General features: G+C 45.5%; 1 protein-coding gene across 3 annotated transcripts; it reads left to right on the top strand.

Annotated features, from left to right (window-relative positions):
* Window positions 1-992: 992 nt before the first annotated feature.
* On the top strand, window positions 993-21,621 carry CCR7 (C-C motif chemokine receptor 7). Of its 3 annotated transcripts, none has more exons than XM_050935242.1 (3): window positions 993-1,177; window positions 10,574-10,623; window positions 14,143-21,621. In XM_050935242.1, exons 2-3 carry the CDS (start codon window positions 10,591-10,593, stop codon window positions 15,208-15,210), a joined length of 1,101 nt encoding a protein of 366 aa, XP_050791199.1. In that variant the 5' UTR covers window positions 993-1,177; window positions 10,574-10,590; the 3' UTR covers window positions 15,211-21,621. The 3 variants fall into 3 exon arrangements, with proteins under 3 accessions (XP_050791199.1, XP_050791198.1, XP_050791197.1); XM_050935241.1 differs by having other exon boundaries at window positions 993-1,185; XM_050935240.1 differs by lacking the exon at window positions 993-1,177 and adding an exon at window positions 2,650-2,875.
* The last annotated feature ends 1,133 nt before the right edge of the window (window positions 21,622-22,754 follow it).

Below are 22,754 nucleotides of genomic sequence, written 5' to 3'. Positions count from 1 at the left end.
TTAATTTGGATTTTAATGTATGTTTTCTCCTCTCCTAAAGGGCCAGTTGGCAGTGACTTCACTGGGTCAGGCCCAACATGAAAAGTTTCTTAAAACTTTGTGTAATCTGAATGTCAAGTGTCAGTTTAGCCCCTGTAATAGGTAATCATCAACACTTTGAATTGCATCCAGAACTGGATGGGAGGCATAAGCGTTATATGATCCTCCACTCACAAGCAGAAGCTTCCAAGTAGCCTTCAGCCTGGAGATAAGAAAAGCAAGGGGCACTGTGGATTGGAGCACATCAGGGAGGAAGGGCCTGACCCCCTGTCCTGACCCCGCTACCTGAAAAATGGTAAGAAGTATTTTGAGCTAGTGCTGTCATATGATAACCAAGGAGCTGCAAGAAACCATACCACTGAGCACAGAAGCAGACACATCTCCTCAATAAAGGGAGCACTCCTAATCTATCCTTTCGTCCTCCTGACTCCCCTCGATCCAAGTTTGTAGCATCAAGGACAACAGAGGAATGGCAGGGGTGGGTACTGGATTGCCATACTCTTCTTTATCAGTTTTCCGTACAGAAAATCCATCTCCATACACCTGACTACTGAAATCAGTCATCTGCCATTGGGATTTAACCTCTTCTGTTCTGTTCTGTTTTTGTTTGTAAAGTATGGTAACCTGGACAGGACAATCATGGAGGACAGGCACCGAGGGACCAGTGTACCCGTGCTTGCAGAGAAGGCAGTTATAACAGTCTGCTAGGATTCTGAGCTAATGGTCACCAACACAATCTCCTTTTTGGGAAAAAACACAAACATGGCTGCTAAGTAACGGGGGTGATGATATTTTACAGTGAAAACACACTGTGCATTGTTATTTTTAACATTTCTAGCTGCACCTTGCAGAAAGTTATTTACATAGATTCACTCGTCTCTGACAACCTATAATTTAACCTGTAGCAGGAACGACAGCTTTGAAGATAACCCATCTGAAGAGCATACAGGAAGCTGCAGAAGACACTGCAACATCTGCTTGGTTGCCCCACTCTCATTGTCTCTGACCGCAGCCAGAATTACTCTATATTGACACTGCATTAGGCTCAGGTTGGCTCCTATATATCTAGTAACTGCTGGCCAAGAGAGGGTTCAGAAGAATGTGACCATCCTATCAACTCCACTAACTCCTATATACAGTAAGTGTGTAAGTCAAATCCTTTCCACCTACCATTTCTAAATGTTTTACTTGCCCTACAATGTGGTTTTTCTCTTCAGACCTCATTCCAGGAAGAGGTATTGAAGAAAAAAAAAACGAAGGGGGGGGGAAATCTCTCTCAAAGGTAGCACATCTGCTTCTGCAAGTTGTGTAGTCAAAGTAAAAAGTGTCAGAGATTCAGTTGTTAAATGGACTTACATCTACCTAGAGAAATAGGGGGAGAGAGCGAGCGAGTGTGACTTACATCATGGTGGTATGTGCTTAGGAAGCCACAAGTGAATTTTTGTAGATCATCCCAAGTGAGGACTGATTAAAACTTCAGAGCCACACCACATTGTGTGTTCTGCAATTTTACAGAGTTGGCACAGAAATCATTGGGAATATTTTTTCTTCTCCCTCCCTCCCTTACCATCAGTGTCATGCTTGCAGGATAACGATTTGCTAGTGTAATGGTTCTCGTTATTGGGCTAAATTCATCTTTGGCGTAAATGCATTGAAGTCACTGGGGTTGCCTCATAGATTTATTTGGTCCGTTGTGTGAGAGAGACAACTAGGATTACGCAAAGCACAATTAGGGGAGAGCAGCATGGGACAAAGTCCCTCCAAAGAGCAGGTGATACAGTCCAGCATGGAGGATCACTCTCTCCACCTTTGCAGCGTGCCTCGTTGTTAACCTGGAGGAACCATCTCCTCATGCTCGCTCACAGGTGCTAGGAGCTCTGCACAGGCAGTATGCTCAGGAAGCTCCTGGGGTCTGTCCTGTGTACTGAAGGGCCTTGGAGGGAGCGGCCAGGAAGGAAGAATCAGGCCAAAGGAGGGATACCATATCCTTCAGAGTCCAAAGCTCCTGCAGTGACACCATCCCACAAGGAGGGGAGGACACTGTTGCGGAAACTGGACGTTTAGGCAGGACCCTTTGATTTCTCTGAAATTCCTGGAGTGATGTGATGGTGGGGAAGGAGCAGGGGAATCACATACCCATGGAGACTTTCAAGGCAGATAGTGTGTGATGAGATAGTTAGCAGGTGATAATGCAAACCACAGAGAAATAAGAGGAGGAGGAAATTCGTTTGCTGGCTTGGAAGCTGTTGCGCATTTAGAGACGGGGGAGATCAACCTGGTGATGGGAGCCAATGTAATAACCTAGATGGATTTACCTTGGCTTCCTCGCTGTAAACAAACCACTGGAGAAAACTTGTTCCCTTCCCACATAGCTGTTGATGGGAAAAGATGGGGAGGAGGAGTGGTTTTTTTCTGTTTCTCATCAAGACGTGGGTTCTGGTAGAGGTGCTAAATGTACTGCAGTCTATTCTCACCTCAGTGTGGAGGCGAAATAACGAAAGAATGACAAGCCCTCCCCTCTTGGATATAGCCACTATCCTCGTGCGCCAGACTCACTGTTTGGGGAGAGCTTCGCTCTTGGCAATAGAGCAGTGCACCAGGAAGCACTCTGTGAGGCATAGTGTGGATGCCTCACTGGGGAGGTAGGAGGAGCATAATAAATCTCAGCAGCCTCCAAGCATGTGATGTGCTTCTTAGTGATAAGGGTATAAAAGCTAGAGTTCCCTAAAAGGGGCCCTTCACACGAAATGCTGCACTCTGACACCACACTGGAGTATATGGTGCTTTCACCCACCCTGAGGTTGTAACGCCAGCAGGAGGCAGACCATGGACAGTGGTGAGTGCATCTTCCTCATCCTTTGGCTATACCCCTATACTCCTGTTCTCATCTGCACTATTAGAGATGCTCCCTGCCTCATTCCAAATGGCACTGAGAGGAAAGGAGCAGCCGTGCATTACAATGAAATATTTTTTCTTTAATTTCTATTTAAAATATTCTTTTTAAATTGTTTTAATTTTCCTCAGTTGTCACATCTTAAAACAAACAGGGGAAACCATCTTGCTAACCAGATTTTTAAAACTACTTAATTTTCCTATTTTTAAATGGCAAAGAGGACCCTTTCTCCCGAGTATCATTGATACAGTCTAGTGATCTGAGTAGGAGTGAGGATGTTTGAATTCTGTTCCTATCTCTGCCACAGACTCCCTGTGCAGTCTTGAGTGAGTCACTTCTCTCTCTGCCTTGATTTCCCTATGTGTGAAGTGGAAATAATTTTACAGTGCTTCTCTCTCTCAAAGAGGCTTCGTAATGCTCCATGGATGAAGGTCTGCAAAGCATTTTTAGGTCCATGGATCCATGCAGAGTTGTTTTGGATTCTCTCAGTGAGGGATTGAATCAAGTTGGAGTTGTATTTCCATGGATTATTTCATTGTTAAGCATCAAAATGAGCAGCAGCAGGCACCGGTGCTGTCTGCCGTTGGGAATACGGCATCAGCGTTGTTCCTGGAGAGAGAGAACTTGCAGCTTGTTACTGTCAACATTTAAGACTCTCCTTGAGCACTTGATTATAGCTCAGGTCTGCTTTGCAAGCACCTGATTTAGATTTGCCTTCAGTGGTTTTGTTGCATCCACAGAGTTAATCATAGGAAACTAGTGTAGTGGGTCAGATGTGGCTGATATTTTTATCCTTCAGACTCCAGGCCATACTCAAGTAATCTCCTTCCTCCTGATGCTTGCTTCTAAACATAATTCTTTTCACTTTCTTTAGTGCTCAGAACACTTGCAAAAAATCATTCCAAGATGACTGAAGGGAGCAAAGAGAGGTGGGGGTTCGGGGAGAGAACAGAACAGAGAATGCAGAATGGTAACAGCTTTGCCATCAGAAGAAAGCAGAAGGTTTGAACCACTTTGCAAATGAATTAAGCAAAGTAGGATTGAAAGACACCTGATAATTTTCTGGGAATGAATGGCTAGTCAGTGCTATAGTTAGGTGAGTGTATGGTACAGATTTAGGACAAGCTCTGCTCTGAGGTACTGGCTGCAGAAACCACAGAGTACAGAACAGTGAAGCCTCACGGCATCAGTAGATGGTTGGGCTTTGCTTTGAGAGGGAAGGTGGGTCCTGCTGTCCTATCTTCATGCCGTATTTTCAAGTCAAAGTCTGGAACGAGTAGGGAGTTAAAAGGCTTCTCCGTGTATTTAGGTCTCTACCAGCACAGCAGCCTGGGGGCCTTTATTAGGACGTGCCTCACAGTAGCATCTAAATGCCCCAGCTGAGATGAGTCCCATTGTGTAGGTGCTGTACATGCACATAGAGACAGTCCCTTAACTATTTCAGTGGGATCTTCGAGTTACCATGCGCACTTTGAAAATCCCACCCATAATAGGCAAGACAGAGAGAAGGTGGTGCAAGGAAGTATTTTCCCCTTTCAGAGATGGTGAAACTGAGATACAGAAAAATTAAGTGACTTTCCCAAGGTCACGCAGGGAGATGGTGGTGGAGCTGGGGAACAAACCCAGGTTTCCTATATCTCAGTCCAGTCTGAATCCCAAGACAATGCTTCCTCTCGAAGGAGTTTTTGAAACTCCAGCGGCACGTGCCCACCGTGAACGTTGTCCGTTTATTATTTGCAGTCTAACACAGGGCAAGGTCTAGGACAGCTGTCACAGAACATGCTCTGTTCAGGGGTAGAGAATACCGAGCCGTGACGTGGCAGGGAAAGGAGGGAGGTGCAGAAGGCCATTCCACTTAAATAAATATGGGGAGACGACAGGGAGGTCACCTCATTGTCCATGCCCTGTGAAAGCCTACAAGACACTAGATTATGGATTAGGAACCCTAGATTGCAAAATGTACTCCCGTTACAAATCCCTGCTCAGTTGTGTAAAGATAGCTAGCTCCAGCTCAAGGGACTTAGGACCTGATCTAGCAAGGCACTTCAGCACGTGCTTAACTTTACTACCAGCACAACTGGAGCCAATGGGACTACTCCTATGCTAAAGTGCTTTTTCAGACTGGGGCTGAGTGATTATTACTGACACCGTGTTTACGGCAGAAAACACGAGTTACTCTTTTTTAGAATGAGTTGTCTGCTAATCTGTTTATCTCTGCAGCCCTCTCATTCGGTTCACAATTTCCATGAGGGGGTGGGGAAAGAGAGTTTATTTCTTGCTGCTCTCACAACGTGTTGCGAGTGCCTGAGATGAAAGGCCCAGTTTTGCCTCACTGGTCTTTTTCGCTACTGAAATGAGGGACCAGGCCTTGCTGGCAAGAGCTGAGTGACAGATTGAGAGCGCAAGAGGGGCGCTAGGGGCACTTACACCTCCGCGAGAGAGACTGAATATGCGAATGAATGATGATGAACCATTCGTTCTCAGAAACTGGTTGTTTCCATGAAGGTCACAGAGTTTGAAGAGAGTGAGGGGAGGCGTCAGAAGCAGTTTCTGCCTAAGCAGACATCCTGTCTGAAACACAGGCCAGGTCTACACTACAGACTTACGTTGGCATAACTGCATGGTTCAAAGATGTGAAAAATCCACACCGCTGAATAACATGGTTATACCAACCTGGTGGCCTAGGGCTGCCCATTTTGGTTGGACATATTCCTGGAGGTTTCATCACATGACAATCTTTAATGCAAGATTCATTTTTAATTCCTGAAGACTACAGGACAACCCTGGAGGGTTGGCAATCCTAACCTGGCCCCTGGTGTAGAAAGCACTATGTTGACAGAAGCTCTCCTGTTGGTGTAGTCGTGTCTTCATTAAAGCACTACAGCGGCACTGCACATGAAGATAAGCCCACAAACACCCACTGCATTAGCCCGTAGGTATGTCTACACCGCACAGGAAGGTACGATTGGTCGCACAGTTATGCCTACCCGTGCCAGTTTTAATCTAACTAATGAGGACAATAGTAGTGCAGATGTGGCGGCGTGGATTTCAGCTCATGACAGTTCCTAGGTATGTACCCAGGGTCCCCAACGGACTTGTATTGGGGTGGTTAGCTCACACCAAATCCTGTATGGCTACATCTTCACTCATCTTGCTACCCACACTGTCTAGATTAAATCTACCATGCGTCTGCCTAACCGCACTGCGTTAACTTGCCGTGTTAATGTGCCCTTAGTCTAAATGTGGGTTTAGGTCCCTGACTTTGAAACTCAGGTTCTGTATTTCTGGCTAGTGCGCAACAATCATTCACCTGTGGCCATAGCCCCAGAGCAGACTCTCTTCTATAAGAGCCGGGCAGGTTTTCTGCTGAGTTTATTGGGTCTGTTGCTGCTACTGTTCAAAGTCTTCTCCAGCCATCTTCTGAAAATCCAGTGGCATCGCCAACTCCCTGTACCCCTGCACCTGGTACAGCCATTTTCAGTGCAAAATGGGTGTAAAACCACCATCTCTGGATGAGAGTTTAGCCTACCCCAGTCAGTCATAGATTCATAGCAGGTGAGGGTGGAGCAGACCTGTTAGGTCACTTGTGGTTCACTGTGCTAGAGTCCGTGTAGGATGGTTTTCTGGTCCATTCTGCAGGACTGTGTCCGGTCTAGTTTTAAATGCCCCAGTTGATGGGGTTTCTGCTACTTTGCTTGGGAGGCTGTTCCATAGCCAAATACATCCCATGGTCTGGAAGCATTTTCTTTCATGCTCAGCCTAAAGTTTCCTGTTCCTAATTCCATCTCTTTACTTCTGCATAGGCTGTGCAGCTGAACACAAATGCCTCTTTTTTCCTCCTGCTGCGGAATCTTCCCTGATCTGGCTTGAGATCTGTCCACTTGTGCAATGAGACGATCCAGAGCATAATGAATACACTGCTGGGAGACAGCCAAAAGCACTCAGTGCTGGCCTGCCTCCATGCCCCCTGAAGTTAATGGGCATTTTGCCAGTGACTTAATGGGAGCAGAGATGGGCCAATTCTGAGCATTTTTTTTAAAATCCTACCTTGTCTCCAGAAGGAGTGAGGAGCTCTCAGCTGGGCTCCACCTCCCCACTGCTAGGCTGGTCTCAGCTGGGAATTGCTGCTCCCATGTTGATCCAGGAGAGGAACCAGGCTGAGCTGGAAGTCTCTCTGTGCAGGTCTTCTGGAATGATGTGGTGCGTTTGGAAAACAGTGGTTGAAGAGCATGTACAGAAAACAGCCAAAGGACCTGGAGTGGGGAGGCACTGGACCTCATGTCTGAACGAGTTCCCTGCCCTGGATATTTGATTTGATTTAGTATGGTTGTTAGTTTTGTTGTTACAGGGACCTTCAAGGGGAGGATTTTCTATTAGTATTTTGAGAGATGAAACTTTAGGAAAATACCCAGAACCAAGAACAGCCACAGGCAAAAAAAAAAAAGAGTCTTAAACATGCCCATGAAACTCCAGACTTCAAGGGGCTGTTTGGCCCATTTCCACTCCACTCCTGCCAGCCACTTCCTCTCTTCCCAGTGTGTTGGGAAGCCTGGCTCCCAGCGGTGATGTTCGCGAGATAGGGCAGTGTGCTCTGTGCCCACTGCACTTTGAATGGGACTCACTCAGCAAGCTGGTGAGGGAAAGCCAGGTAGAAAGAAGTTGTCTCCTTAGTCAGTCCTTTCTGGCTTGTCAACTGCCCTGGGGGGAGAGGGGAGCAGTTTTTCTTGGGACTGGAAATCAAGTAACACTGAAAACTCCTGAAGAAAGCGAAACAGGGGCTCTTTAAGGTAAGTTCTGTAGCTGAGCTATCCAAAACCGGTTAGTTGAGTCACTTTTGTTTTCAGTTCAGTATCGCTTTCCAAAGCAAAAACCAGACCACTGTGGGGTTGTGATGTTGTCACTCAGAGGTTAAGTGGGAGCAGATCTGGTCAGCGGTTGGATGAGAGATGCAGTGCCCTTTAAATTACTGAACTCCTGCCACAGCCTGGTGCTAGGAGGCTGCATGCTGCTGGAGGTGCAGTCTTGGAGAAGATTAACAAAAGACACAGGCCTTGCTAATCACTAAAGATCCCATTCAGCTTCTGGGAAGAGTTGGGGTGTTTGCCCCCGTGTCCTCTCCAAACTGGATTCTGCCTCAGTAAATTCCACCAGCTGTTTCAGCTGATGGTGGGCCCCCTCCAGGTTTCCTGCCCCATATGCAGTGGTTTAGCTCTCAGTGGGGGGTAGCAACTCTCAACCGTCCTTCCTGCTGCCAGTTCTGAGGTGGGAGGAGGTGTTTTACTTCATCCTTGGAAGCATCTGGTGCTGGCCACTGTCAGCGATAGGATACTGGCCTGAATGGGCTACTGGTCTAATCCATTCTGGCAGCTCTTCTGGTCCTACTTGTCTTCGCTGGTCATGTGCAGCTTTCCCTGATACCCCAAGTAGTGTGGTCAAAGAAATATGGAGACCAAAGTGTGCTTCTGTATTATGTCTAATGCTGTAGCACCTAGGACCCCCCAGACAGGGGATTGTCCTGGATCCTGTGGGAGGGAAGGGTGTGTGCACAAGACAGTTATATCAGACATTTGATGACAGAAGCTGGTAAGTGACCCACAGCTACATGCTGCAGAGGAAGGTGAAAAACTCCCTAGGTCACTGCCCATCTGACCTGGGGGGAAATTCCTTCCCAACCCCACATATGGTGATCTGCTAGACCCTGAGCGTGGGAGCACCTGCCAGCCAAGCCCCTGAGAGAGAGCGCCCTGGCCCTCCCTGCCAATGTCCCATCTCCAGCCAAGGCCTTGACTTTTGAGAAATTTTGAGTAAGTTCCCAGAAGGCTCTGGGAGGAAAAGAACCATGGCTCTCTCATCGCTCTATAAGAAGACTAGGCCTCCTTTGTTCTCACATCAACATGAAACAGTCTGATTGTCACCCAGTACTGAGCTAACCGTTTATCTGAATAATGCCATTACCTGTACTACAGACCTAGGACCTACAGCCGGCAATGTGACAACAGACTCCTGAAATAATGGCTATCAATCCACCCAGGGCATGGGAGCAATTGCACAAGAGCTTCCTAGAGCTGAGCCCCGGGCATAACTTGGCTTTGCAAAGGCACTACAGAGAAACAGCAGCCAGCAATCCGAGAGAGCCTAGAGCTGAACACAGAGGAGGATAGTAACCACAATGGGAGTGAATGAATAATTCACACTCAGTAAGAAATGGGTTTAAAGGTACAAAGACAGCATAGCCTATGGGAAGAAACAAAGGGCTGTGAACCAATGGGTCATCACTGGCTCTGCCAGTGACTTGCTAAGCGACCTTGGGCAAATCACCTGACTTTATCGTGTCTCAATTTCCCCATTAGTAAGATGGGGATCTGTCTCTCAGGGTTATTACTTGGTTGATCCCTGTGTGAAGCAAGTGCTAAATATTACTAGGGGGCTGCAGATGTCCTAGCAAACAAACCCGCCTACTCCTAAGAGATGTGGGAAGGGCCCAGCCATACCAAGATATGTCTACCCAGGATAGCTCAGTGGTTTGAGCATTGGCCTGCTAAACCCAGGGTTGTGAGCTCAATCCCTGAGGGGGCCACTTAGGGATCTGGGGCAAAATCAGTACTTTGTCCTGCTAGTGAAAGCAGGGGGCTGGACCTGATAACCTTTTGGGGTCCCTTCCAGCTCTATGAGATAGGTAGGTATATCTCTGAAGCCTAGGGAGGGAGTTGGGCCAGAGGGAACTGAGGGCTTTCATGGCTTGCAGGATCAACTTCTAACCTAGGTAGCTGAGGCTGAGGTAAGAAACCAGAGTCTGTTTTAAACAGCGGAAAGCAAAATGCTTTCACTGGCCTCTGCACCTTTGTTAACCACAGGAGGAAGAGATGCTTGTCTGCGATTGCTCTAGCACATCACTCCTGGTTCTGAATTTACTCTTTCCTTCCCTGTCTTCAGCAGGCAGCATCTGAGTTCAAAGCAGAAGTCAGCTCTGACACACAGAAACGTACAATAAATTTCAGTCAAATGTATCCTGTACGTGAGCTCAGTTCCTTGCTCTGTAGTCTTCTGTCAGGGAACAACGAGGCCAAATTTATCACAGACACAGCCGTACTTTTTTTAAATTCACATTAAGGAAGCTTTAGTCCACAATTAAGAGGCATGTATGAGCTATGCATGGCTTGTTGCTGACTGTGTCCTCATCCCCTGCAACCGTGATAGGCTTTTTATACAGAAATAACTAAAAATAAACCAGACATCGTGATAAACCAAGCACAAATTCACTAAGTCTTTAACTTCATTCACCTGGTTTCTATTTCTTGCTTTTATACTAACTTGCTATGTGACTTGGGGTTTGTCACATAAGCCAAGCAACTCAAAGGTCTTTAGGCGCCTCTCACTGATTTCAGTGGGAATTAGGGGCATAAAGACCTTTGAGGATCTGAACCTTAACTTCTTTTTTATGCCTCAGTTTATCCATCAGTGCAAGGCTTAATAAGGTTTGTCAAATGCTTTGGGATTCATGGATAAGAGATGCTATAGCAGTGCAATGTATTATGTTAAAACTTGGAGACCATTTTCAAACTTTATTTCCCGGACAAATGTATGTTACCTGGGAACCCCTCTTAATGGCAACCACTAATATTGTGCTTCCTCCTTCTCTAGGTAAACAGGTGAAGGTGATGGTTGTTTTGAGTCTTCCCTTCATTTTCCAGGTAAGAAGTTAAAAACCAAAAAGGAATTTGGTTGAAATTTAGCTGCATTCATGCACTGAATGTAGAGGTGATGGTACGGATAACTTTGATAGATAAAGCAGCAGCAAAAGTGATTCTGATAGAAACTACTTTTCATATTAGAATCCTAAAGGGTTTTCAGGTAGCCACCTAGAGCAAAGTGGGGAGAATTCACAGAACAACTATCTGAGCCAGTGAGATCTGAGGAAAGAAAGAAAAAACTACAGATATGGAATGTAATACAAAGTGACCATTAAGGCTGGGATGTCCAGAAGGGCTTCCATACCAACAGCCTTGCTCCTATTTCAGCACCTAAACAAATGGCCAGGTTTCCCACTTGTTGGGTGCTGAGCTCTTTGGAAAAATCTGGTCATAGTGACTTAATACTGCAGCCTTTGCTCATGTGAGAAAGGGCTGCAGGATTGGAGCCTGATGGGTGGCACATTGCAGGAGGAGGAAGAGTTCCTCGTCTGCCATGAACGCCTCTTTCATTCTCTTCCTCCAATTCAGAGTAAAACTAGAGCTGGAAAAGGGAAACGTGAAAGAATCTAGCATTGCTGAACTGTCCATTCTGACCTGCTAGTGAACTCTTGTGCCAGGACCAGCTGTACTCTAGGACTGCTGCATCTTTAGGAGCATGCCTCATCTGCCCCACAGTATGAGGCTCTGCAAGGGGCTCTGTGAAACAAGGAAGGTTTTGCGGGGGGCTTCTTTCCCCTTTCACTTCTGGTAGAAGGGCTTTAGATGCGTGGAGGATGTGGTGAAAGCCAAGCCTGGCAGAGACGAAGAGCATGCTAAGATTCACGGCGATAACAGGCAGATGCCACCCAGAGGGGAAGCCTTTCATCTCTGCAGAGAGCAGAGAGGAAGGGAGGGTAGTAGAGACTAATGGCACAGAGAAAAGCCGGGTGCAGATATCACAAGCTCATGCTGCTCTTTATGCTACTCTAATCTGGCAAGTTGAGAGAGAAGCAGCAGCAATGGAACTTGAGTCAAACAGCAGGATACTCTGAGTGAGAAAGTGTCACTCATTTCCTGGCAGCTTCACTCGCTGGATTTTGTCTGGGCTGTAGTGACCCTCTCATTGTTTTATACAGAAAGTCATTGAGGTGGGGGGCCTCAGTCACGTCATCCCCCAGGGGCCCTGTCCACAACCACACCAAAGTTCTTCGGTTCTGCTACTTCACAGGTTTACTCATAACAGGGAGAGCAAGGGTAGCAATTGTTTTTATACAAGTTCTCTGGCCTGGGTTACACAGGTGGTCTGATTAGATAATGACAGTGCACCCATCCCGCCTTGGGATCTAGGAGAGCCAGAAAGCATCTAAGGAGAGCTGTCTCAGTGCTGCCTACTCTCACCATTCTATCATGAATCTCAAACTATGTGGTGTTTTTTCTTAGAGCCCCGGCTCCGGCATCATGCAATTGTGTGAGCGTTTCAGCTTTCGTTTTTAAAAAGCCAGTCTTTGTAATCCTTCTGGTTGGTGAGGAAAGCTTGAAAATGTGACCCTTAAAGGCTCCAAAAACCAGAAATCAAATAGGAACCTTAATTCCCCTCCTCCAAATTGAAGCCAATCTCATGACTTTGGGGGGGGCTGACTCAATTTTTGAACACGTGTGATTGGCAATACTGCCATGTCTACATTCCATATCAGTGAAGTGACTGTGGTGCATTCAAGTGGTGTTTTGTAATTCAATCGGTGTGCATGTTGGCATTCCTACAATACACTAAATTTTAGTGAGATGACTAGAGGGCCACTGAAATTTGGTCCCAGCAGAGTGAGGAGTCTAGTAGTTCAAAGTGCACCTGCACACAGATTAAATTAAAAAAACACACCAACATTTTAATACACCACAGGCTGAAACTTTAAAAAAAATCTTCCAGGCAGCACCACTGAGCACAGCACTTGAAACAAGGAACCTCTTTAAGGAATGAGCTGTGGGCAGTGCCAGTCTGACTGTCTCACCTGAATATCTCTAAGGAATCCAACTCCCTCTTCAGCATCCAGCCGCTTTCTTGCTTAAGGGAAGCTTTGGCCAGCTTGTCTGGACTAATGCCACCCCTCAGGTCTTTCTGCAAATTCACCCCATGCCAGCAGGTCTTTTGCTAACGAGGGCACCATTCCCACTGGTGCAGAGGCCACCCTGATATTAGCAACTGACTGCCTTCGAAGGATGAGGATGAAAGCAGGTATCTGAAACTGACTCAGGGCTCTCAGCCCTTGCACCTGGGGCTGCAAGCCTCACAGGATCAATTTCGCTCATGCAGTAATTAGCTGCTTCCCCCTTGCAGAGTTGCCTGTCGATGACGTGTTAGGCCAACCAAAGTTTGAACTGCTCAGATTAAGGTTCAGTTTTGTTTGGCCTTTAGGGGCCTGTCACGGTCAGTTCTAATTTCATCCAAAATTCTGTCCCCTGGGGGAGTCTCTGAAGAATCTACAGGACACTTTGAGAACAGGGATGTTGATGTTTCCTGGCTAGGCTTACTTGGGTCATTCCATTCCATTTACAGTAGGGGTTCTCAAACTGGGGGTGGGGACCCCTCAGGGGGTTGTGAGGTTATTACATGGGGGGTCATGAGCTATCAGCCCCCACCCCAGACCCCACTTTGCATCAAGCATTTATAATGGTGTTAAATATATTAAAAATGTTTTTAATTTATAAGGGGGGTCGCACTCAGAGGCTTGCTATGTGAAAGGGGTCACCAGTACACAGGTTTGAGAATCACTGATTTACAGGGTTTATTGCATACATTTTCTACCCTGACGTGTTGCTGTGTGTTTCATGATACTGCTTCTGTTTCTCCCCTGAAGCACAGTGGCCTTTGAACGTTTTGAGGATTCTTAGTGATGAAACTGCTAAACAAGAGTGATTTCTTGCTTTACCTCTTGCAATCACTCTAGTTTAGCAGTTTCATCACTAAGAATCCCCCAAGAGTTCAAAAGCCACTATATAATTTTAATTTATTTATGGTTGTGCCTAGGGTCCCCATCCTGGATCATGGCCCCATGTATAAAAGCCAGCTATTATTAAATGGCATCGCTCTGTCTGTTCCATGCCATTTGTTATTCCCAGCATTTATATGTACTTCTCATTATCTTAAGGGAAGTGTGTGGGTGAACATTCAAGGAGGAAAGGCAGAAAATTCCTTGTGACCAGAGCTGGTCAGGAAACGTTTTTGTTCCAATAAGTATGACTTTTTTTTCCTGAGGTTTCTGGTTTTTCTACGAAAAATTTTAGTTAAACTCCAACATTTCCTATAGCATTTCCATTTTTCATCCAACAAAAAACCTGACTGAAAAGCTCTGACCAGCTCTGCTCATGATGCTTGCCAAGGAAAGGCTTGGAAGTGATCTGGGATTTATCTGCTTTTGGAGGCTTGGTGGTTTTACTCACTTTACACTCCCAGTTCAGGCCTCGCTCCTGCAATGAGTTATTTCCCAGGGATCTGCCTCATTGCAGGGGAAGGCCTTGAGCACGCTTGTTTCCTTCCCCTTCTAGCTGTGCACAGGCAACAATGTCACTGACTACTATGACTCCAACGTCACTGTCGATTACAACATGTTCGAGACTCTCTGCGAGAAGGCCGAGGTCCGGAGCTTCCGTGCCGCATTCCTCCCAGCTATGTACTCACTCATCTGCTTCGTTGGGCTGGTGGGGAACGGGCTGGTGATGCTGACCTACATCTACTTCAAGAGGCTTAAGACGATGACCGATGTCTACCTGCTGAACCTGGCCTTGGCGGACATCCTCTTCCTGCTGACGCTCCCCTTCTGGGTCACGAGCGCAGCCAAGCACTGGCTCTTTGGGGAGTTTGCCTGCAAAGCCGTCTACTGCATCTGCAAGATGAGCTTCTTCAGTGGAATGCTGCTGCTCCTGGCCATCAGCATTGACAGGTACTTCTCCATCGTCCAGGCCGCCTCTGCCCACCGTCTCCGCTCCCGCATGATCTTCATCAGCAAGGTCACATGCTTCTCCATCTGGATCCTGGCCTTTGTCCTCTCCATCCCAGAACTGGTCCACAGTGGAGTGAACTCATCCGAGAGCCCCCGCTGCTCCATCATCACCACCACCGACTTGCACAAGTTCGACACTGGCATCAAAGTGTCCCAGATGGTCTTTGGCTTCCTAGTACCCCTGTTGGTCATGTCCTTCTGCTACTTTGTCATCATCAAGACCTTGCTCCAGGCCCGTAACTTTGAGAAGAACAAGGCCATCAAGGTCATCATCGTTGTGGTGATAGTCTTCATCGTCTTCCAGCTGCCTTACAATGGCGTCATGTTAGCCAAGACAATCTCAGCTTTCAACAATACTGACAGCCTGTGCGAGAAGAGTAAGCAGCTTGACGTGGCAGACGATGTGACCTACACTCTGGCCTGCTTCCGCTGCTGTCTCAACCCCTTCCTCTATGCCTTCATTGGCGTCAAGTTCCGCAACGACCTCTTCAAGCTTCTCAAGGAGCTGGGTTGCCTGAGCCAGGAGCGGCTCTGGCATCTGTCAACTTGCAGGGAGAACAGGCGGTTCTCCTTTGCTATGGAGACCGAGACAACCACCACTTTCTCACCGTGAAGAGTGTTCTGTGTCTGCTTTGACTGGGCCACGGCTGGGGTATTCCTGCATCTTGCAGCCCTCTTGAATTACTCATTTGCGCAGGGCCAGCCTCACCTTGGCCAGAGAGCTGTATCAGTGCAGAACAAAACCTATTAACTTCCCCACATTTCAGGAAATCCAGGTAGGTGGGAGAGACTCGGCTAAGGCTACAACAAAGTACTAAGCTGGGGAGCAATTAGACCTTGTGTTAATTGTTCCATTTCTCCTCAGTTCCATTTGGGCATCATTCCTCATTGTTCCAATGTAAAAACTTTGTGTTACAGCTGAGCTCTGCGGAGCACCTCCTTGCTTTAATGCCGCGTTTAACAAGACTGCATTTTGCTCTTTCTTACACAAACAAACTTTGTAGCACTGATCCAGCTAGTAAGACAGAACGGGACTAAGTGTGCCTCAAACTCCAAGTGCAGCACAATACATGGTATAAGCTAGCATTCACTTCTGATTCTTGATTAGGCTTCAGTTGCTTGAATGCTGGAATGAATCAGTATCCCTAGCATGCCACTCCCAGTTCCCTCCTCCCCACTCCAAAAGTCACATTTGCATAATTAACCCTAAAACTACAGATTTTTTAAATGAGTAAGTTTGGTAACAGTCCCTGTTAATGCAAAATCTCGAAAGTTTGTTGGGGGAAACAATGGCTTTCAATTCACGTTGCTTGCGCTGGGATTTTGGCTTTCACCTATAAAGTTCCATCTGGTTTAGGGCAGGGGTTCTCAAACTGGGGGCAGGCCCCCTTGGGGTCACGAGGTTATTACATGGGGGGTTGCGAGCTGTCAGCCTCCACCCCAAATCCCGCTTTGCCTCCAGCACTTATAATGGTGTTAAATATATTTAAAAGTGTTTCTAATGTATAAGGGGGGGTCGCACTCAGAGGTTCGCTGTGTGAAAAGGGGTCACCAGTACAAAAGTCTGAGAACCCCTGATTTAGGGCTTGTGCGTTATGGGAGGCAGCCTCTTCATTATGGCAGTGGATTAAGCTAAACTGCACCAAGGCCACTTCAGTACTGAATGGGAGGGTTTGTTTACAAGGGGACACTCCAGATAAATAATCCAAATTAACTAAGGGTGTGAATTTAAAGTGGATTAGTTAAACCACATTAAATCCCTGTGTGGACACTTCAAATTAAGGCCACTTTAATTCTGATTTAATTAATTAATGAAGTAGGACTAATGTGCTTTAAATTCACACCTTTAGTTAATTTGGATTTACTTTCCTGAGTGTCCCTGTGTAGACATGCCCTCGATGCTTGTAAACTGCCAGTTGAGAATATCTGGGGCATTACTGCATGATCCTGAAAATGGCAGAGTACTCTGGCCCCAATCTAGCATAATACTTGAGCATATACTTAATTTTAAGCACTTGGATAGTCCCCAGCCCCTGCCGCCCCAGTGAAGTCAAACAGGATTACTCACATGCTTGACTTTACCACACGTGGAATAGGCATTTTGCTGGACTGGGCCAAAGTTCTGAGCAGGAACGAGTCTAGGGCCCTGTAGCTCTATAATATATTTCTCAGTGGAAGGCTCTCATCTGCCCTTGGTTTGACAGCTCACATATGCCAATCTTTGGTGCCTGTCAGAAAGGCTGCTCAGGCTTTTCATGAGCTGGGAGGCAGGTTTTCCTCAAGGAGGCGCGTTCTTTATTCTCACTTGCTGACCTCAGTTTAATAGAGGACCATGTGGATATGAGTTCCCCACCCAACCTCACTTTTCCCTCGGAGAAGCTGTAACGGGTGCCTTTTGATAAAGCAAGGGAAAATTTAAAAAATAAACCTCCATAAACTCCTGAAAGCACATCCTACATTCATACAGTCGGGCGTATTAATGGTGCTCTTTGTTACAGTTTGATTTGAGAGTGACAGCCAGCCATGTGGCTGTGGCAGCTGAGCAACAGATTACTGTCATGTAAACTAAGGCATGGAAAAGAAGCCCAGAGTGTAATGCCAGTTGGTGCATTTAGTGGAAACCTGAAGGACTCTTGTGGAGGAACATCCTGGGAATTGCTGTCATAGGATGGCTGAATATCAATTGAGTAGGAGTCTCCGTAATTCAATCTGCCATTGCAGCTGTTCTGACTACAGAGCTGTAATCACTAAAGCACACAGACACAGGTCTCCCTTGAACCAGATACCAAGGGCAAAAGGTCCTGGCATTATCCCAGTGTCTGTGGCAGGGGCCATCCAAGTGACACCGAAGGAAGCTCTTAACTCCCATCCTCTTGCCACACTAAACACAAATTCTGTCCTCCCTGGCAAGATGCCACACAGCCTCTAGCGGATCCTTCTTCACCTGCTACACAATAGTCCACTATAAAAATAACCCTTTTGAAAGCTTTTGGTCGGGAGCAAGAGATTCCAGTAAATGATACACGGCACTAAAGGAGAAAACAAATTCTCCTATCTGATCGTTGATAGTGTTCTGTGGTGCCCATATCTCTTGCCTAATGAGCGCTGCTTTCTTAGTAGCCGTAAGTAATGGGGGCTGTGAATTGACACACTGGATATTTAGTATTTTTTGGTTTGATCCGGCACTCCTTATTCAGGAAAGCTACCAATCATGTCTCAATGTGTTTGTCAGCACAAGGAATCATCTAATACAGGGTCTTATTGTGGCGCATCAATATGATAGACTTGTACTGTATACTCAGACGTATAAAGTTGCTATATGTAGAACAAGAAAGGTGAATTTGTACATGAATATATTCTGTAAGGCTGTACTGCCTAGAAACAAGGTTTGTCTGTACCAGGGGTCGGCAACCTTTCAGAAGTGCTGTACCAGGACTTCATTTATTCACTCTGATTTAAGGTTTCTCATGCCAGTAATACATTTAACGTTTTTAGAAGGTCTCTTTCTATAAGTTTGTAATATAGAACTAAACTAAACTATTGTTGTATGTAAAGTAAATAAGGTTTTTAAAATGTTTAAGAAGCTTTTTTAAAAATTAAATTAAAATGCAGAGCCCCCTGGACCGGTGGCCAGGACCCAGGCAGTGTGAGTACCACTGAAAACAGCTCGCATGCCGCTTTCGGCACCCGTGCCATAGGTTGCCTACCCTTGTTCTATACAAACAGTTCACTTATGGGATCCTGGGGTGTGAATCTTCCCTGCACTAATCTGTTGGGGACTAATTTGTTCAAGTACACTCTGCTGATTTGCATTAACAGTTTGTTAATAGGCTTTGATCTAATCCTCTTTGAAATGGGACTAGATCAAAGCACATTAACAAATGGTTAACAGGCACTAGCAAGGCACACGCCAACAGTCAGTCTGTGGCAGACAAGTTCTGGGTAGAGTCAGGCTGCAGCTTGCGGCGAACCGTGTGTGGAGACAAACTTTAAGCTTTAAGCTTTTTCTGGCCTAAACATGTTCAAGTGAATTAATTTTTCATTTAAAAAAAAAACACCTATTTCACCAAGAAAATGCAATTGTAATTTTATCAAGTCTTAGAAGAACAACCTATGAATGACCATATGGGGTCAAACCAATGGTCCATCTAGCCCAGTGGCCAGTGCCAGAGGGAGTGACCAGAACAGCAATTGAGCGAGCCATCCTCTGTCATCCAGTCCCAGCTTCTTGCAGTTGGAGGTCTATGGAAACCCAGGGCATGGGGTTGCGTCCCTGACCATCTTGGCTAATAGCCACTGATGGACCTAGCCTCCATGAACTTGTCTAATTCTTTTTTGAGCCCAGTTATATTTTGGCTGTCACAACAGTCCCTGATATGAGTGCCACAGGTTGACTGCATTGTGTGAAGAAATACTACTACTTATTTGTTTGAAACCTACATCCTATTTATTAATTAATTTGTGTTAAGTGAAGGGGTAAATAACACTTCCCTATTCACTTTCTCCACACCAGTCATGATTTTATAGACCTCTATCATATCCCCTCTTAGTCATCTCTTTTCCATGCTGACTGGGCCCAGTCTTTTTCATCTCCCCTCCTATGAAAGCCATTCCATACCCATTCTCATCTTATTGCCCTTCTTTGTACTTTTTCCAGTTCTAATATATGTTTTTTGAGACGTGGCAATCAGAACGGCACATAGTATTCAAGTTGTGCGCATACCAGGGTTTATAGAGTGGCAATATGGTATTTTCTGACTTATCTATCCTTTTCCTAATGGCTCCAGACATTGTTCGCTTTTTTGACTGCCACTGCATGTTGAGTAGATGTTTTCAGAGAACTATTCATAATGCCAAGATCTCGCTCTTGAGTGGTAACGGCCAATTTAGACCCCACTTATTTTGTATCTATGGTTGGGATTATGTTTTCCAGTGTGCATTACCTTGTATTTATCAACTCGGAATTTCCATCTGCTAGTTTCCTGATCAGTTTTGTGAAATCCCTTTGTAGCTCTTCACATCAGCTTTAGACTTAACTCTGAGTAATTTTGTATCACCTGCAGACTTTGCCATCTCATTGTTTACTCGTTGAATGTATGTTGAACAGCACTGGTCCCAGTACAGACCCTTATGGGGCCCCACTATCTACCTCTTTCCATTGTGAAAACTGACCAGGTATTCCTACTGTTTGCTTCCTATCTTTTATCCAGTTATCCCATGACTCTGTACTTTGCTTAAGACCCTTTATTGAGGGACCTTGTCAAAAGGCTTTCTGAAAGGTCAACTACCCTGTATCCACTCGATTGCCCTCGTCCGCATGTTTGTGAACACCCTCAAAGAATTCTAGTAGATTTGTAGAGGAAAATCCTGCCTCAAAGCCATGTTGATTCTCAATCCTCATTCCAGCCTCTCAAATAAGGAGACACTTCCAGCCTTTATGGCATCAGTGCCTACATTACAGACTGTTAAAGGAATACTAACAGAATGCTGGGTAAAGTTACACATAAATTATGTAGATACAGAAGAGCCAGATACTTCAACATTTGGCCCAAGATTTTTTGAAAGTTTGAGGCCTTAAGTTAGGCTCTAAGTCCACATTAGGCATTTGATAAGTCAGGCCATGTGTCTAGCCCTCATAACGCTGAGTAATACAGGGCTCTTCAGTCTACCAGACAAAGGTCTAACAAGATTCAAGGGCTGGATGTTGAAGCTAGACAAATTTAGACTGGAACTAAGCTGTACATTTTTGAGAGAGAGAGAAATTAACCACTGGATCAACTCATCAAGGACTATGGTGGATTCTCCATCATTGGACATTTTTACATCAAGACTGGATTTTGCTTCTAAAAGATCTGCTCTGTTTCAAAGAGGAATTACGCAGGTGAGTCCTGTGGCCTCTGTCACACTAGGTCAGGGGTTCTCAAGCTTCACTGTGCTGCAAACCCCTTCTGACAACAAATCACTCCATGACCCCAGAAGGGGGGATCAAAGCCAAGATCACCTAAGCCCTGTCACCCCAGGTGGCGGGGCCAAAGGCCAAGGGTTTCAGCCTAGGCAGGGAGCCTGTAACCTGAGCCCCAATGCCCAGGACTTCAGCTTTGGCCCCGGGTGGGGGGCTTGGGCTTTGGCCCCAAGCCCCATCAAGTCTAAGACAGCCATGGCGACCACATTAAAACAGGGTTGTGACTCACTTTGGGATCCTGACCCATAGTTTGAGAGCCGCTGCACTAGGTGATCAAAGTGGCGCTTTCTGACTCGAGATTCTTAAGAATCAAATGCACCTTCCATAGAAGATACTGTTGATGTCAGTGTACCTAGTCCCACAAAAACAAGCCACTTACTTAGGTGTCTAATATTGACTCAGAAGCCTAACTTTAGGGCCCCGATAGAATCACAGCAATGTCAGGCTGAAAAGGACCTCAGGAGATTCTCTAGTCCATTCCCCACACTGGGGCAGGCTTAAATCTACCTGTCCTGCCCTGCCCAGCCCAGCCCTAACAGATGTTTTTACTAACCTGTTCTTAACCATGTTTTAAACTGAAAACTGAGACTGTCAAGATGAGTTTTTGCTGGTGGTGCAAAAAGTAACATTTACCGTTAACTGAAAAAAGACACCTTTTTTCCCACCACTAGTATATTTTCCATTACGTGAAGCTTGTACGGATCATAAAGGTTAATGTTTGATCCATCTAGTCCTCTAGAGGGATGGTTGTTGGTTCATTTCCTTTGCCCAGCATAGCTTCACATCAATATTACCCTATAGAAAAGGGTGTGTAAAATATCCTTAATTGGGAATTGATCTGGAGATCTCATTTTCCTTCACCTATAGGTGATAAATACAGTAAAACAAATTACCAGTGTATTTTAAATAGTGGTGTTTATCCTTATTCTAATGCATAACCCATTTGCCTCAATGCTGCTCAGTTACTGTGTAAATCTGATGTCTTTATTACTGCTTACGTAAGAAGGTATTTTGTACTGTTACTGAATTTTTTTATTAAAAAAACAGATTTTTTAATGAGAAGGTCTTATTTTTTGGTAACTTTGTGGAAGTCGTTCACATAATGAGATGTCAACAGCATTGCTCCTGGCTGGAATTCACCCTTATTTTTATTATTTAAATGCAGGATTCCTAGAAACTATCCGACCAGTTGTCTAGCTATTTTAGTCTCCTGTCTCTGATTCTGGCCAGTGCCAGATATCACAGAGGAGGTACAAAACAAAAACACCCCATGATGGACCTTATCCCACAATCTATACACAGAGGGAAATTATTCCTAATCTCCATGGTTGGCTTACCTGAAGCATGAGGGCTGATATCCATATAAAAATTGTCTCATAATTTAACTATGGCAGTTTTATCCTGGGATATTTTTAACCCTTAACGACATAACAGTTAAATCAGGAGGAGTTACTGCTGTTGGAAAATGAAATTGGCCTGTGACGTGGATGGGATCCAATGATAAACAAGCAGAAAGATGCTTCTCAGGCCATCAACCTTTATTATTTTACAAGTGGAAATAATCAAAGACATTTAAAACAACCAACCACATTGTGTAAAAAATGATCTAACCAACACAGCCTAAAAAACTCAAAGGGCCGTGAACAAAACTAGGCTTAAATATTTTTCTTTAAAATCACCTTTTTGTAATTTGCATCCCATCAACTAACTAACATTTTAACCATGAATTAAGGTGCTCAACTAACTACGGGCATGTAGCGATATCTGGAACTGAACATGGGAAGCATTTTGAAAGCATCCTGTGCACATGCAAAGTCTGGGCTGGATACTGATCTCTGATGCACAAGGACCTCATCACTAAAGAATCCCTAGGATCTTTTGGCAGGGACAGCAGCAGTATTTGTAATTTTTTGGGACAGTGAGTGATGCTTGACAGGCATGAGACACCAGGCTCTGGCTCAGTTTTGGGCTCTCAAAGGGCACACACTTGTCCCCTCTGCAAAGAGCCATTTCACTAACGGTGAACTTCTCATGTTGGACTAATATGATGCAAGGTCTTTTCACATACCAGGGACAAACCCTTCCAATTCATCTTATAAAATACAGACTGCTCCTGAAATACAGCGTGGTCTCCCTCCCTTGTTAGCAAGCCAATCTCAAGTCATTGAAATAACTGGGTGACACGGTCAGAGCAG

Source organism: Gopherus flavomarginatus, chromosome 25 (assembly GCF_025201925.1).
Source record: "Gopherus flavomarginatus isolate rGopFla2 chromosome 25, rGopFla2.mat.asm, whole genome shotgun sequence".
Taxonomy (NCBI): Eukaryota; Metazoa; Chordata; order Testudines; family Testudinidae; genus Gopherus; species Gopherus flavomarginatus.
Note: the sequence above shows the minus strand (reverse complement) of the source record. Positions and strands in the feature narration are given on the sequence as shown.